Source organism: Xiphophorus hellerii, chromosome 20 (genome assembly GCF_003331165.1).
Source record: "Xiphophorus hellerii strain 12219 chromosome 20, Xiphophorus_hellerii-4.1, whole genome shotgun sequence".
NCBI lineage: Eukaryota > Metazoa > Chordata > Actinopteri > Cyprinodontiformes > Poeciliidae > Xiphophorus > Xiphophorus hellerii.
In genome coordinates this window covers 20,719,930-20,737,599 of record NC_045691.1, presented here as the reverse complement: position 1 = coordinate 20,737,599, position 17,670 = coordinate 20,719,930, and the positions used below count along the sequence as shown (strand labels likewise).

The window sequence follows — 17,670 nt, the reverse complement described above, 5'->3', positions numbered from 1 at the left end:
GGAAAATCCACGTTGTGGATTAGCCATGCCAGAGTTTTCAGTAATATCTGACAGAAAATCTGAACGTTTACCTGGAGAGGGCTGTCTTCACAATCTGATGGATTTGGAGAAATTAGAGGTCAAATACGTCTGAGTGAGGATGTTGCATGAAGATTAGAAGACAGTTAAATCAAAAAGGTGTTCAACACTGTAACAAAGTGTGTACGTGTATGCAAATAGCTTACTGCACCTTTCAGCTTTTATAGCAATAAAGTGTTGAATGATTTATCAGGGTCTCATGCTTTTACATCCAAAATAACAAGTGTTTTAAGAGGATGGTGTACACTTTTCTGAACCAGTGCTAGGCTGCTAGCATGCGCAAATATTCTGACATTAACTATATAGCAACACTTCTGAGGATCTTATAATCAAGACACGACATTCAATTGAATTAATAGGCAACCAGAAAATTCATAATAATTAAGGGCTGATAGAGTTAAATCTACATGTTTTCTTTGCAATTAAAGAAAATAATGTACTCTGTGCAATATGCCAAACCATTTTTGTCATGTTCAGTATAATGGAAACTATGTCTGTTAAGTGGTTTGTATTAATTTAATAAAGTTATGAATAAAAAATTAATTTGATTACTTTGGGAATCATATTTGGGGAAGATGTTATATTGATAAAGTTGGTTATGAGTATTTCACATTTTTCTGATTATGGGTTAAAACTACTGAGAATTGGTTTAATAATCATCTAAATGTGACACACTAACACCTACATTATCCACAAACCGGCTCTTTTTCTAAAATTAAATTGCAAGAAGAGTTTAGTTAGAAATTCCCAAATTATCTGCATTTACATACAAATGCGTACAAAATGACAGCAATGCACATAATGTGGGAGGTGTTTATTGTGAGGGCTCAACAAAGCTTGAGTTGTGTACTGCATCTCAGTCAAAGATTTGTCAGAGCCTGAAAACGGTTCATCAAGTAACATTAATGACAATAATATGCTGAATCTTATAGATTACAAAATTCACTTCAGATAACCTAAAAATGCAAACAGACACTGCAAATATTTGAAATAATAAACGATCTTTGGCCAGGTATGACTTGCATAAACCCTTTTTTAAAGTACTGGGTTACTTCATTCGGCTCAGATTTCTAACTTCTTCTTCATGGAAAGCTTGTAGAGGATTTGGTAGCCATCATCCCAGGCGTAGAGCAGCTGCTCCTGAGGATTGTACTTCAGGCTGGCATGAAAGCCGTAGCGCTTCGGAAAGTAAACCAGAGGTGCCTCCTCGTTAGTCACCAGGTCATTCACGTCAAACACGCACTGCACTCGCGAGCGGCCAGGCTGCTTGGTGTTATACACCACATACAGGGTGCCGCAGATGATGAAGGCCGTCTCTGCGTTCTCTCTTGGGCAGTTCGTGTCCCACATCTGCTCGACGTCCAGGGAGTTGCTGTCCATCTTAGCCATAGAGATGTGCCTCTCGTTTTGCCTCGTGGCGAAGATGGCCCACAGGCCCTCCTCGTCCACGGCCAGGTCCATCACCGTCTCAGGGTTCAGGCCGTACACAGGAACATGATCCTGCACTGGAAAGACCACACTGTCTGTAATAGACTTATTTTTTGTGTCGAATTTGACCACCTTTATCTCCTCTTCCTGATTCACGTAATACACGTGGTTGTTGTAGACCACATGTCCGGTTCCCTTCCAGGACGAGGGAATCTTCAGGTCGGTGGACAGAGAAAAGCCAGCTGAGCGAGTGAAGTCTTGAACCGTGGAAAACTCGCTGATGGTGTCCTCAGCTGTCCCATTGAAGATGTAAACCTTCCCAGAGGCTCCGCCTGCGTCTTTGGTCCACATCCCCTTTGGCCCTCCGACCCTCTTCAGGATCTTCATGGCTTTAATGCTGGAGATCATATCACTGCAGTCTGTAAAAGACATGAGGGACAGCCTTTACACAATTAGTTATAATTTTCTAATGCCTTGACATTTTTAAACACTGTAAAAATTCATTGTGGTTTTGGTGTCCTGCCTTCCTGTAGCTCTTCAATTAACCAGGAACCTTCATCAGGATTGTCTTTGTGGACTTCTCTTTTACTTTCAACACCATCCCCAGGAAGATGAGTATTCAAAAGAGACATCAAGTCAACACTTCACCATGCCTCATTAATATCATCCATAACTTTCTGACCAATAGACCGCAAGCTTCGCAGGTGGACACAACCATTTCAGCAGCGCTCTCCACCAGCACTGGAGCACCACAAGAGTGTGTACTAAGCACCTTTCTTTACACATACTGCACAAACAGCTGTACTAGTCCTTCACCAAGCACCTTATTCCTCAAATACTCCAGTTACGTTGTCGTTCACAACATGGTTTAAAACCATTTATCTCTACCTTAATACCAGCAAAATAAAGGAAATCATCACTGGCCCTCTGTCATTTAAACAGCATTACTATGAACAATATAGATTGTAAAAAGAATGGAAAGTTTTATTATTGTTGTAAGGTATTATTACAAAGGATAATAAACTCACCTGTAACCAACACATCAACAACTTTAAAAAGAGAACAACAAACAACAACAAACACTTCCTGCCATCACACATAAACTCAAACGACTGTATATCATCACCAAAGCATCATGCAGTCAATTCTGCTTTATGGTTCAAAATGTAATCTGTTTTTTTTCCTTTCTATTTTGCTCCAGATATCCCTATAAAGTAGATGTTTAATTCACCCCAATAGTCACATATTTCTATCTACACTCACCATTTTATCTATCTATACAAAAATACAAAATAATACAACAAATACTCTTCATAATAATAGACTTGCTAGTATGTGTATTTGTTAGATTATTACTAAAATAGTTTTCCTCATTGGCCTCAACCAAGAACAAATTTCACAAGTACTCTTCAAAATAAAAGCCCCAATATTTAGTCACACTGGTAATGAAGCAAAACCAATGACAAGTGTATTTTTGGCCTTTCAAATTGAATGATATGATGTAAGAACTGCATTTTTATCTGAAGTTTGATTAAATAAAGTATCCAGGTTCACCAGTTATCAGGAGTTCGGTTCTCTACCAGCACATCTCACCTGTGAGTTTGAAGTATTTGGCCTTCTGCTTCTCCTTAACCAGAGTCACCTGCTGCTCTATCAGCTTGTCGTCCACGTCCACGCACGGCTGAGCCCCGTTCTGCGTCTCCAGGTAGTCCAGTTCCCGTTCGACCCGGTCCACCCTCGTCCCCACTCCGTCCAGAGTCATCCTGAGGGTTTCTTTCTCTTTGTCAAGACTCTCCAGCTGAGAAACCATCTGCTGCTTCAGCTCCCGCAGCTCGGAGGCATAGCGTGTGGTCTGCTCTTGCCACAGAGAGATTCTGTCCTGTTGTAAACAAAGCTGATTAGAGCAGCCTCAGTCTAACCGCAACTTCTAAAGATGTTTATTTTATACTGCAACTAAAATAGTATTTGCTATAAATGACTCAGGCCCACAATTTTCTCTGGCCTTAGAGGCCTCCTTTAATCAGGAAGGACCCACACATAGCAAGCACCCACCCTGCCTGACTGTCTTCCAGGAAAATGGTCTGAGATCTCTGTCACAGATATTCAGTAAAATATTTTATGAACGATCGTTTTTGCCAATAACGACAGAATCTGCTGTATGGGAACTGAGGACAAATTTTGTCTCGTCCTTCTTTGCAAAATTGCTTTAATTCAGCCACTTTGGAGGATAAGCACAACCCGTTTAGAGTCAGGTCAAAGCATCTGAGTTAGCTTCAAGTCCAGACTTTGACTAGGCCACTCCAAAAACTCCATATCACTCAGACCTGAGAAAGGGCACAAGGTCACAAACTTTTCTTTAGGATTTTCTATGAAAGAGCAAAACTCAATCAATTACAGCAGGCAGGAAAAGTCCATCATGTTTGACTTATCTGAAATTACTGTGTTAGCTACACACACACACACACGTGTGACCCCCCAGCCCCCACCACCACCACCACCACGCCCACACACCCCCACACACAGTTTTTTCATCACTTGTGGGTACTTCACATTGACTTCCATTAATTTCTACAGCCTAACCCTTACCATAATCCTAACCCTAAACCTAACCATCACAGACCTAACTACTAACCCAAAAACAACAATTTCCCTCATGGGGACCAAGAAAATGTCCCCACAAGGAGCAATGGTCCCCATAACCCCTCATTGTAGACAGAAATAGGTTCCCATAAGGATATGAAAACCTGGTACACACACATACACTTTCCAAACAGTTGCCCATTAGTTAAGTGAGTTAGCAGAATAAGTTCCCAAAATGTGAGACAATCAACATGTTTTCTTTTTGAATAGCAGCTTTCTCATAGTTAAATCATGAACACTGACTTTTACTGAGCCAAGTGATGCCTTTAGTGTTTAGGACGTTGATCCGTTTCTATTTAAGACCTCCTGGATGAGTCAACAATGTACTTTTGTAGTAATTTTAATAGGCGGACCACTCCTTGGAGGGTTCACCACTGTTTCATTTGTAGGTCTCAAAATGAGGCTTGTTAGTCTTAAATCTTTAGAAGTGAATGGTTAACTGCTTCCTGACTGATTTATTTATCCTGTGTTCATGAATTTCTTCAGATCAGAGGACGGCGCTTTGGTTGTAAAGCTCTTACAGCCGGCTAACGTAGCTGAATAGATTCCTCAAGTGATTTCTTAATTCAACAGGTCAGGTACATACTTGAAATTGAACTCTACTTTCCATAAGAATCAGAGTATGTAATCAGAGATTATCGATATTTTGGGAGACAAAATGTCTTGGATACTTTTTTACTTGAATTAAATCATAATTTGATGACTGCTTTTCTGTATTTAATCAGGTATATTTGCTAGATTTGTTTTTATTATTTGAAACAAAATCTGCAAAAACTTTTGTATCGCACTAAATCTTGCACACATTCACTGTGATGAACAACTGGAACTTCATCGTTCTAAATGCATTTATTCAGAATTATGTAATTTATAGAAACTTAATGTTTTTGTCATCACATTGTCTGCAGTTAGAGCTGCAGGCTCAGACAAAAGAAGCTCACGGTTCCCATCAGTGCAACCGATCTGTATTCCCAACATTTTCCCCAGGATTTTGCCCACATCTGCATTCCATTGCATCAGTTTCTGAAAGTTTCCTCTGCGGGGAAACTCTGGCACTGAGGACTCGACAGGAAGAGAAAAAGTCTTACCTCAATCGCAAGGAGCCTCCGTTCCAAGTAGTCAATAAGAGCTTGGTGCTGAGCAGTAGCAGAGTAAACCAAAGCAAGCAACAGCACGAATCCTCTCATTTTGTTGCAGATCAGGAACCTTTGGGCTACAGTAAAAACCTGACTGGATGTCAGAGAGTGTGAAGGAAGCAGCAGACTCCCAGAGGTGGGCTGGAATGTTTTACTTAGCCGTCTGGGAGGAGCCACAGCCATATGGTGGTGGAGGCACTGGACAATACTCCTCACTCTACAGTTATATCTTGTTTGGTGATCTTGGAAGAAAAATGACAGTGGAGCATTTTTAAATGAACTTGGCGTTTGGCTTTAAGGGTGCCGGACCCTTCTACTGTCTTAAACATTCGGTTTTAAAGACACTCAAAGACAGAAGTTACGTAAAGGAACAAAGGAAAAAATGTGAGGTGCTGCTCTCCTCTGTTTAGACAAAGACACCAGTGGCTGGAAATTCAATTTAGAAGGAAATGCGTGTCATATTGTAATGTCTTTAGCAAACTATCTGCACTCTATATTAAAGCATACACAGCACCTTAACATTTTTCTCAGTAAAGATATTTCAAATGAGGCTTTGGACACAGAATTAACTCTAAAATTTGAATAATACACACATAGAGAAATTAAAAGATAGGTCCATAAATTATGTGTAGTAAAGTGGATCAACTGTTGAACACAACTACTGAGATTGATTAGCAAAAAAGCCTTAATTGCTCATCAACTTCATGACGTCTCCTGTCTGGAGAAACTAGTTGCATGTAGCTCAGGTGTGACTTTTGGTACATTTTATCCACACAGTCTTCATATCCCACAGGTCAGAGTCTGGCGAGTAGCTGGTTCACTACAGCAGTTTAATTTTCTCTGATCACAAACAGAGCATCCCCACAGCACAATACTGCCACTGCTGTGTTCCCAAGTAGGGATGGTGTGTGAAATGTATGAGCGTTTTGCATTTTATTTTAGACTAATTTGACTAGGACATATTTTTTTCTCCATGTTTTCTATATTTCCTACATGCTTTGTGGAAAACTTTGAGACTCTTTAGGACTTTCTATCATTCTTCCACAAAGGTCAAACTTGAGGTTTAATCCATGACTGTCCTGCCAACAAATCCTCCCACCTGGTTGAGTATCTCTGCAGCTCTTGGGTGTTTCTCTGACTGTTCTCTAACCTCTACTGAGATAAAACTACAAATATGCAGGAGCCCACTTTCTACTCAGGTGATTTCCAAAAAGAAGTATTTGATTGGATTTATTGGAAATAATTTAATGATATGAGAGTAAAGTGGGATGATTACAAAAGATAACACTTTTCACATTTTTATTTTTGCAGTTGTAATGTGACAAAGTTTAAAAAAAAAACAATCTTAAGGGTAAATACTTTTGGAAGGCACTATTAATTAGAATATTTGTACAAACTTGGTGAATAGCAAACCTTTTATTTTAATATTCTTCAAGTGTCAGTAAAACTGTTTAAGTTTTTTCTGCTTATGAAAGTGAATGTAAAAATAATTTGTTTTAATAAGATATAGCTTATTGCATTTGTCAGATTTATCACATGCATATTTAACAGCTCGAATCTCTCCGACACAACCAGCAGTTATCTAAACAAGTTTATTTTTTCAGCTGTATATAAACAATACGTATAAAATTTGTGCATTAGGCTTGAATAAAATCTAAAGTAAGAACAATGCAACACCAAGTTTAATTCTGTAAAATGACAGTGAACTACTGTAAATCAGAACCTTAGCCTCAAACGAAGAGCTTTAAAACCACTTCAAGATCGTTTGCACGGAACTGCAAGAAAAGAAAAGTCGGCCCGGAGGACAGCTGGTGCGACCCGGCGTTTATCCAGCACCAGATTGTTGTGCTGAGAGCCATCTCTCGCTCTCAAGGTTACAGAGAATGCAGATTGCTTTATTTGCACACTCCCACAAATTCCTCAATTTAATTTGACTCTAATCAACAAACTAAACTCAAACATCCAAAAGCTACTTACATTTAAATGGGGAAGCTCAAGAGCAGTCACTGTTCTGGCCTGAACGTTATCAAAGAACATCTTGAATCATTAATTGCAGATCAAATATGGCAGTTGTGCATAAACGTGCACAGTAAAATGAGAAATGACGGGTAAACACTTGGAACCATAACAGCAGGACCTCCGTCCGGCTAAGTAAAGGCTGCGTTTAGATACTGAGGGACCCTTCGTCTCCTGTAGTGTCCAGGTTCTCTGTCCGTTGCAGGCACAGGCCTGAAGCAGGGCAGGCGGTCCTTAATGCTTTGATGTTACTCCGATTCCAACCAGCCTGATGCTTTGCACAAATCACAGTCTGAGATGAGGAACTGGCATGGAGACGTCCCGGAAGAACCGATGTACAAGTGCATTTTTGGCAGAAATCCTCTTGTTTGGGTCATAGGTCAGCATTTCCTAAAGAAAAAAATAAGTCCATCATGCATCAGTATTTCACTCTATCACCGGCTAACAGCTTTTTTTTTAAACAAGTGAAAATGTTCTCACTGCCAGCAGCTCTCTCCCGTCTTCATCGAGAAGAGGCACCACCTTGGCTAAATCCTGCCGAGCCCACTTAGGGAAGGACGGTTTGTAGTCGGGCATCGACGTGACTCCAGGCCACACGGTTTCATCTGGCGTTCCCAACGTACGGAAGATTCTGAACAACTGGTCTATCTCCGAGTCACCGGGGAACAACGCCCTCCTGGTGACCTGAGGACGGAGAGCGACCATGCTGCCAATCAGAGACCACTCCTGCTTTGTTAAATATTTATTGTGGGAAACGCTCATGTTACCATTTCGGCAAAGATGCACCCCAGACTCCAGATGTCAACGGCCGTGGAGTAATATTTGCAGCCCAGGAGAATTTCTGGTGCTCTGTACCAAAGTGTGACAACCTGGAAAATGTGGAAAACACAATTTCTTCCAGTAAGAGACCAAGACTTAGAGACGCTCTGAACGGAATAATGGGGATATTTTCCAGGTTTCACACAGCTAATTTTTTTTTTTTTTTGGATTTTTCTTTCTGAGCAACATCTTAAGAAGAAATCAGAATAGCATTTAGAGCATTTTTGTAGCCTTCCTGTCAGTCATTTTTTATTTACTTATAGGCCTGTCACAATAAACAATAAATCAATGAATTGCATGATAAATTAAAAGAAAATCAATCATTTTCATTTGTTTGATTTATTGTTTTTCTATTCTCTTTCTCTTTTTACCAAAAACTGAATGATTAAAGTCTTCAGTCTGGTGCTTTACTGTTGATTACTGTTGATCGCAATAATTTCTCTGACAATATATTGTCCCGCAAAATTTGTTATTATGACAGGCCTATTTACATATATTAGGAGCAGAAGTGAGCGACAGTAGATAGAATGGAAATATCAGGAAACTTTCAGGTGCAATAGCAGTAAAGTGACGGGCAATAATAAATAGACTCACACAAAGAGGAAACAAATATAAAAACAGAATAAAGACTAAAATACTGCACAATAAAGGCATAATGTTTGTCGTCATCATAAACAAGATTTTGCTTTAATAAAACACACAAATTAAATTTCTTTTTTTTTTTTAAACATGTCTTTTGCATCCTATGGCAGCAATCGATGGGAATACTAAAACTTAAACTTTCCCTAAGAGAATGTATACTCTACTTACGTACTCTACTTCCGTGATTTACAAAATCCATCATGTTTCACTGCAGAGGTTAAAACCTCAATGAGATAAATCAGAGCGACTTTGTTGTTCGGCCTTCCTGTTATCTGCTGAAACTCTTTCACTCTTCTGCAGGCTGAATGAATAGCAAATATGTCTCAACATACCATAGATTTATTTATTTTTTCTAAACAGCTTCTTAAATCTTTATGCTTACTGTCTTTATTTTTGAAAGAGCTGGTATGACATGGAAATAATTTATGTACAGTGTCAACACTTTATCGGGGAACTTGAACTAGGAGAAACTTGTGGTTTGTTCAATGGCTGGATGTGAGGAAAAAAAAGAATAAAACAAAACCTACTACCATCTTACCTCGTGTGTGTAAGTGCGAACGGGAACGCCGAAGGCCCTTGCGAGGCCGAAGTCCGCCAGCTTGATCTCTCCTTGGGCGTTGATAAGGAGGTTCTGGGGCTTCAGGTCTCGATGCAGAACTCTGTGAGAGTGGCAGAAGGCCAGGCCTTGCAGCAGCTGGAAGAGATAGCTCTAAAACAGAGAGACAACCGTAACAAATAAACACACACTCACACAAAAAAAGTTATTCATGCCACTAGGAAAGTATTAAGATAAACATGAAGCTATAATTACCTTAACCAAAGGCAGTGGGATGCCAGTGACTGACGAAGAGTCCATGAACTTTTTCAGATCTTGATGGAGGAACTCAAAAACGAGGTAAAGTTTGTTCTCGGTGTGAATCACATCTCGCAGCCTAAAAGAGCATAAGAAAAGAGGTTGGTTATGAATCTAAAGAGGCAACCAGCATAATCAGAACATGTGTTCTGCTAAAATGTTACTAAAACTTACTTGACAATATTTGGATGGCTGAGTTCTTTTAGAAGGGAAATTTCTCGGATGGCTGTGCTGGGAACGCCCTCCGTTTCCCTGGATACAAAGAAAAGAAGAGTTATCGCCCGCTTGCTCTCTTCATTCGTTCACAGCACATAGGATAATGATTAAAAAAAACCTAGTTTAAAAATTACTACAGCAAAACATACACCTAGGGCACACAGAGAAACCCAAAACATCCCTGACCAACTCTGTAAACTGACTTTCTCCATTAAACATATTTTTAATTGGCTACTTATCAGAGACAATCAAGATTTCAACTTCTCATTTGCTGTAGCGCCATAATTTGCAGAACTAAATGCTTGAAAAACACCACTCTATGTGTTTCAAATAATTCATGCTTTGAATTTAATTACTGAAATAAATTAACTTCAGTGTTATTCTGTTTTATGGAGATGCATCTCTAAGTTTAATCATATAGTAAAGACTGGAAAACCTAGAAACAAACTGTTCTCCTCTGGTTGTCCTCAAATTGGCTGGTTTAAGATTCTCACAGTACAATAAGCTTACGTAAAATAATTGATAGTATTAAACAAAATTATGGAATAAAAAAAATCTAATTTTAAAACACAAATACAAACAATATAGTGCATATATCAATAATCTTGTTTATTGTAGTTTAACATATTTATACAATATGAAACGCTGATTTCAATCAAAGCCTCAGGATGAAAACTTGCTATAACTAATTAGGATTTTTAAGCTTGTTTTAAGAATATTATTCCTTTCTGCCACAATATCTGGGGGAGTATATGGAGCTGATAACAGCCGGGTAATTAAGTCAGGCTGACTGATGATGTAATCAGCCTGCAGTCAAACATGCTGCTTGTAGCTCACCAAATGTAGATTTAAAACATTCTTATGTTGATGAGGGTGATTTTAAGCGCTTCATTCTAATCTAGCCTTGAACTGTTATCTGGATTATTTTTTTTTAAATACTGAGCATCAGTGCTTGTTTCCCAATAGTGAGTATCAGCTTGCTGATATTGCTGGGTATGTGGCATTTCCTGGTAGACTCTGGCGCTGATTTTGGACAATAAAACTCAGTGGACCACCATGGATTGGCTCCCCGAATCATAACAGACAGTGGAAAATTCACACTGTTGGACTTCCAAATGAAATCAAACCTGACTTTCATCTAAAAAAAAAAGAAGATTTTGGCCCAGTGAGCAACATTCCAGTCCTTTTTCTGATTAGCCCTGATGAGATGCTTCTGAAGCACTGATTACAGCCACACTCCCAAATTATTAATCTCCCCCAATCTCTTGAATAGGCTGTGCTTCACAATCCACTCCAGGTCAAGGTAATCCCTGCTCCTTAAGCAGGTTTTTCCTGATTTACAGCATCAACATAAAGTAAGTTATACGTGTTAATTTAAGATGAACACGTGAAAAAAAAAACCCTACTTGCTTTGTAATTAATCAACATCTATATAATACTTCAGTTGCACTTTAATGATATTTTAGTTTAATGAGAGAGAACTGTAAGCTTTACGATATAAAAAGTTTAACTTTTCAGGAAACACGGACGAGTGTATGTGTGTCTTATTACAGCATTATTTTTGATGTATTATATTTTGCTTAGGTTTTTGTTTGTTTATTATTAGTTTATGGAGGAGTGCATCTAAAGCTAAGGTAAAGAAGCTCCCGAGTTATTTTTTCCTGTAAAGAGTTAGCTAATGACAATATCCCACGAGGTACAAACATCCAAACGTTTAATAAAACATGAGGTTATGTCACTAAATCATAACCTACTGCATCAACAGTGAGTTGACTTACGTGTCCAGTCTGATTTTCTTCAGAGCAACAGTTTCTCCTGTCACTTTGTTCTTGGCCTTGTAAACCACTCCGTACGTCCCTTCTCCTATTTTCTCCACCTTTTGAAACGTATCCATACTGAAGGTAAACACCCGGCAGAACTTTGTTGTGGGGTTAGCAGCCTAGCACGGCTGCTCTCTTTGTGTCGGAGCTAACGGCTACAGGGACAGACGTTAGGGGACAACGCGGGGACCGACCGACTGCTACTCCGGCTGCTTCCGTCATGCAAGCCGGGAACGCTTCAAACGAGAAGATGGGGTCGAGAAGAGAGTCTTTCGGGCACAAAGCTCTACTAACGAAAACGAAAGAAACTAACGTGTGTACGCTCCGTTGGTGGACCAACGTAAATCTAAGTGTTGGCGCGGCGGTTGCTCCTCAGTAGAAGCCGCTACCGAACCAACACAACAGCGTTTCCCGCGTTGTGCCGGGTGCGTTCGGTTATGTGTCCGGGGCACACCGGATATTTCAGATGAGTAATAGTCTCACGGTTATTTTGCTACTTTTCCCCATAGCGCCCTTTCTTCGAAACGTTACCAATGACGTTATCGATTTCTAGTCTGTTAAATGCAACATAAATTAATTTGAAATGTGGCTTAAATACTTTGTTTTGTTCCAAATAGCTTCTGAGCGGGTAAACGGGTATGCGCGGCTAACGGACCTCGAAAGTCACATGGTTAAAAACGCGGTGACGTTGTTCATGACGTAGTTAATATGGGAGGAGAAAGTTTCTGTCACACAAAATTATTATTATTATCACAATAAGTATATATGATCATCATAATATGTTATTTTTATATTATAACATACTATAACATAACATAATATGTTAGAATATTATATAATAATATTAATAGTTAATATAATAATATAATAATAATCATCATTATTATAATATTATTATATTTTCATAAAATAATGTAATAATTATTATTATCATAATCATAATTGTTATTAATAGTATTATTATATTATTATTGTCAAAATATATATTGAAGTGAAGTGAAGCCGATGGTGCGTCAGTAGCTTCAACAAGAGAGAATTCATAGGAAGAGTCAGTAACGCCCTCTAGTGGCATTTATCTGGTTGGTATACAATTTTGTTTTTAGTGAGTGTGAGTGAATCATCAGTGAAAAACTAAAGTTTCACATAAAGTCTTCCTGTGATCATGTGAGCTTCTGGTGTTCATCCAAGCCAGCGGGTGGATTAAACCTTTACAAAGGCTTGGTAAGAAGAAACAAACAATGAATGGGTGCATCCTGTTGCACAGCACGCTTGAGCTTAAAGACCCGATGCACCAGTTCACCAAATTAAACGTGCAACAAAGCAACCTGACAGATACCAAATCAGGGAAAACGTTGACATTAGTATTTTGTTCTCATTCTTTTTATCTCTTCACTGTAGTGAGAAAAATTTCACTCTGAAGACACAAACAGCTTTGTTTTCTACCATAAAGCTTAGTGACAGCTTTAAGAGCTTTATTTAAGGTCAAAAAGAAAATTAATCAGCCTAGGAGACTGAAAGTGTGGAAAAGGGTGATAACAGCCACTGTGTCTCCTCTGAAATGCATTGATTTAGTGCTTCTCAATTCCAGTCCTCAGCACCCCTTCTCTGCATGTTTTAGATGTGCCCCTACTTCAGAACAGCTGATCCAAATGATTGCATTACCTGTTAATCACTGCCTGTTAATCACTCATAGATTCAATCCAGGCGTGTGGTAGCAGGGAAACACCTAAAACATGCAGGGCAGGGGGGCCTGAGGACCGGAATTGAGAAGCACTGTTAAGACGTAATTTGGTCCACAAAGAATTTGCTTCTGTCTGCTCGCACATAGAAAGCATTCACAACAATGCTGCACATGATCAAAGGCCAGAGGCTTAACACAAACAGCTGAAAAGGTTGTTTCAGAGTAGCTATCCATAAACTGTTTAAATTTCCCTTCTGATTCCACATGCTTCAGTGGTGTTGATCTCAAAGAAAACTCTTTAACATAATCACAGCGCCTTGGAAAAATATTAACACCCCTTAAACCGCTTTTCCGTTTAGAATAGTTACAACCACAAAGTCTTTTCATTGATGCCGCGACAGAAATAAAAGCTAAATCATTGTTCTGCACTAATCAGTCCAATTTTGCACAACTGCACTGTGGCACACTTGCTGTACATATATTTACATAAACATATCTGCATTTTTTTGAATCTTTGCAAGGACTGCTCTAAGTTGCTTTTTATATTAACAGCATTTTATATTTTACAATTTATAGCATTTTATATTTTATTTTTTATTTTTATTTTATCTACAACTACTACTCAGTGGTAGTTGTTATTGTGTCTTGTCTCTATGCTGTAACTGCGAAGTAATTTCCCTGCTGGGATGAATAAAGTACTTCTATTCTATTCTATTCTATTCTATTCTATTCTATTCTATTCTAAAGTAGTTCAGTATAACAAAATAGAAAGCAAACGGCACTGATGTCAAAATTCTGCATGAATAAAACATTAAAAAGTTTTGTGTGCGTTTGTATTCGGCCCCCTTCACTCTCATGCCCAAAATAAAATCCACCATCTCCATTCAAATGTAAAAAGTCAGTGAAATTTGTTGTCAGTATAAATCAGAGAAAGTGCTCAGAACAGCTGGGCAAGCCCACAATTAGAGGCATTAAAAACACCTAAATAAAAGTATTTTCATGTGTTGAATGGGAACAGATCAAATTCTGAAATCTAGAAATTGATGTTTACAGACACTTGTAATCCAACCTGGCTGAGCTTGAGCTGTTTTTCAAGGAAAAATAGAGAAGGATTTCAGTGTTTAGATGTACTGATTTAAGGTTCTGAATACAAATATATATTTCAAAACATTTAAACTTTGTGTATAATTATTTTGTGTGTTTGCTGGTTACATAAAATCCAACTAAACGTCTTGAAAGCTTGTGGCTATTTGATAAAACAGTAAAAAGTTCATGGAGTATGAATACGTCTCTAAGATACTGAATAAGTAATCTAGATAAATGATGTGATGAACCAACAAAGGTCTGAATTTCCTCATTTGTTTTCCATAGAGCCAGTTTTCTCATCCTGTTCTTGGTTTTGCAAAATATTTAGAAATCTAGAGTTGTTGTGAAAAGTGACATCCCACCTGGTTTGTAAAACACAGAGAAAATGTTGAATGAATTGTGCAGAGCCTGTGAGCCGATGGGCCTTAATGGTTCTGCCCAGACAGCTTCATCGATCAGGTTTCAGACAGCAGTCCTACATTTCTTTTCGCTTGTTTCCACTGTCAATAAAAAGCCTGGTCTGAACTCCAGGTTTTCCTCCATTTTCATCAAAACTTTCACTGAACAAAAAAAATAAATCATCTTGCTTAATTAGATACCAAACAACCGTGTGTAACTGATGCTGGAACCGCCTTCTGCTTTGGGTTTTTATTTTTCACAAAATTCGTGAAATATCATTGCTTAGATAATACAAAGCTTGGATAATAAAAAGAAAAGGAACTAAAGGTTGACTCTTTGTGGTATGTTGAATCAGGTGCTCTTTTGGGGGGGAGATTTATTTCCTCTCAAACTCAGTTGTGAGCACATGAGGGGTCACATGCAGTGCAGCCTGAGCAGTCTCAGAGGCATGAGACATCACTGGGAAAACCACCAACAACTGGGATAAAACAACTTAGAGTAACTTGTCTTCTAAACCAAGAGCTGGGATTTTTCCTACTGTTATTTTTGAGTTGACAAAAAGAAATTAGTTGATTGAAACTTTCTAAATATTCATGATGTGACTCAAGCGTTATATTTTATTTTCCTTTGGGAAAAATTAAGTGATTCTAGGATTATGCTAGGATAAAGTAATTTATCAAAAAGTAAAAAAAATGATGCTGATAATGAAAATAAATGTGTGTTTTAATTGAATGACATACACTTTGCCTCTTAATCAATCATAAAAAGACAGATTTGGGGGTTTTGCCGCAGCGTGTTTTGGATTGTTATCTGTACAATACCACAGTGCTGCATCCCATTGGTTTGGCAGCTACCAAAGTTATAACGCAATTAGAAAGTAACATAAAAACACAACAAATAGAGCATACCAATGCTGCAGTCACCCTCCATAAATACTTAAAAACGTATGTAATTGTTAAAATGTTGATGCATATTGTGTCAGGAGGAAATTCTAATCATCATCTGTCCATTGAATTGAACATTACGAATCACTGGTTATTTTCTACCTGAGTTTTTGACCCCTTACTGTGACTCCATTGTTTTTGAAAATACTTCACCAGCAGCAAATGTTTCTGCACTATACAAAAAAAACCACCTTATTTTTACTTGGCAGGAAATTTACACAAGCAGCAGAAAAGGATCAAGATATGTTTTTAATAGTTTGAGATTTTGAATAATTTTTTTATATATAGTATTATTGCAGAGGAAGACAAAAGAATGAAAGCTAATAATACAACTGAAACCAAACTACCTCTTATTGCTCTTGGTTTGGTGCAAGCTACAGTTAGCACTGCATGCAGCACAGCTAGCTGCTACTGGTGGTTAGAAAAGGAGCACTTTAAAGCACATGCCACAGAGGCTCAATTGGATTGAGATCTGGGAAATATACATGTCAACTCCCTTGGCTAATCGTTGGACTATTCCAATCATTTCTGAAAAAGTGTTGCTTTGTGGCAGGATGTTTTATCCCGTTGACAAATGCCACACTGACAGGGGCCAATATATATATATATACTGTATATACTGTATATATATATATATATATATATATATATATATATATATATATATATATATATATATATATATATATATATATATGAAATATGAAATTTTCCTCTACCTCCTTGTTTTAGGTTTAGACTTGTGAATGGCTGAAGAATTGAAGGTTTAAAAAAGTAGAAATACGGCATGAAAAATCAAATTATTTATAGAAATTTTTCTTTTAGTCATTTGTCATTAAAAATGGATTCAGATGTTTAAAAAAATCACAACATCCAACAATAACATTAGTTTTTTTTTTTTCAAGGATGCACCAATCTACTTTTTTCACTTTTGATACAGATATCTGAGATTTAGCATCAGTACAGAAAATCTGTGCTGAATTGACTTAAAATGTTTCTTTTCTTTAAACACAGACATAAATGTACTGGATTACAGGTTGCAGCAGTGCAGCACACTTAAATACAGCAGGAGCTCCACAAGCTTGGTCAAGCATGTTAAAACAACACAACTTTAAAGTGTTCAGTCGGTGCAATTAGGAGCAGAACAGCCAAAGTAAAATAAATAATAAAGAAACAGAAACTGACAAAAACAATAAGTTGACTATCCTGGTAATATCTGTATTAGAATTATTACACATATCAATGTCAGGTTGGTGGATCTCTAGTTACTTTTTTAGTGTGTATGGGTTTTTTTTGACTAAACAAAAGCTATCATTTAACTTGTTTAGTTACATAACTTTAAATTCACCCAACTCGTATTCTTAATAAAAGTTTGAATCCTTTTTAAGGATCTCAGCATGTCTTTGTTGCATCAAGAGTGGATTTCCTGAGCCGCAGCAGCCGAGGGTTAACAGCAGGATGAGGAGGAGAGGTGAAGGAAATAAAAGGATGCTATTGAATGGGCATCCACACTGATCTTGTGATTTCCATGCACACATGGTAATAAGGTCATATCTTAGCTGAGGAATGACTTGGGCTTTGCTCACAGGCGTCATGCACACATTGCTTTCCCAGTAAATACCTCAGGACATTAATTTTATTTATTGGAATGCATTTGTTCACTTTCTTTATGTGAAAGCTGTTGCTTCCAAAATGACCCAAACGATTCCAAACAAAATACTATGGATGGAGTTTTATGCTAAAAGAAATGCGCACAACACATGCGGCAATAACATGTAAGAATATGAAGTAAAATAAAAGAGTTCAGAGAAGGAACAGAACCTCACAGGAAGGGGGTGGACCCAGACTACTGACTCCTCAGTGATGTCAGACGTGAGAGCAGATTTTATGGTAATTCAGGTTCGGGATCCATCTT

At 38.0% G+C, this 17,670-nt stretch overlaps 2 protein-coding genes across 2 annotated transcripts; both read right to left on the bottom strand.

The window, feature by feature from the left end:
• Positions 1-877: 877 nt before the first annotated feature.
• On the bottom strand, positions 878-5,477 carry olfml3b (olfactomedin-like 3b). The gene is made up of 3 exons (XM_032550254.1): positions 5,232-5,477; positions 3,100-3,385; positions 878-1,925 (listed from the first exon to the last, which is right to left on the bottom strand). The coding sequence occupies exons 1-3, from the start codon at positions 5,460-5,462 to the stop codon at positions 1,141-1,143; spliced, it is 1,302 nt and encodes a 433-aa protein (XP_032406145.1). The 5' UTR covers positions 5,463-5,477; the 3' UTR covers positions 878-1,140.
• A 1,084-nt stretch (positions 5,478-6,561) lies between these two features.
• On the bottom strand, positions 6,562-12,295 carry cdk2 (cyclin dependent kinase 2). Its single transcript, XM_032550255.1, has 7 exons — positions 11,604-12,295; positions 9,784-9,861; positions 9,568-9,688; positions 9,295-9,465; positions 8,063-8,164; positions 7,776-7,979; positions 6,562-7,685 (listed from the first exon to the last, which is right to left on the bottom strand). Exons 1-7 carry the CDS (start codon positions 11,717-11,719, stop codon positions 7,581-7,583), a joined length of 897 nt encoding a protein of 298 aa, XP_032406146.1. The 5' UTR covers positions 11,720-12,295; the 3' UTR covers positions 6,562-7,580.
• Between the last annotated feature and the right edge of the window lie 5,375 nt (positions 12,296-17,670).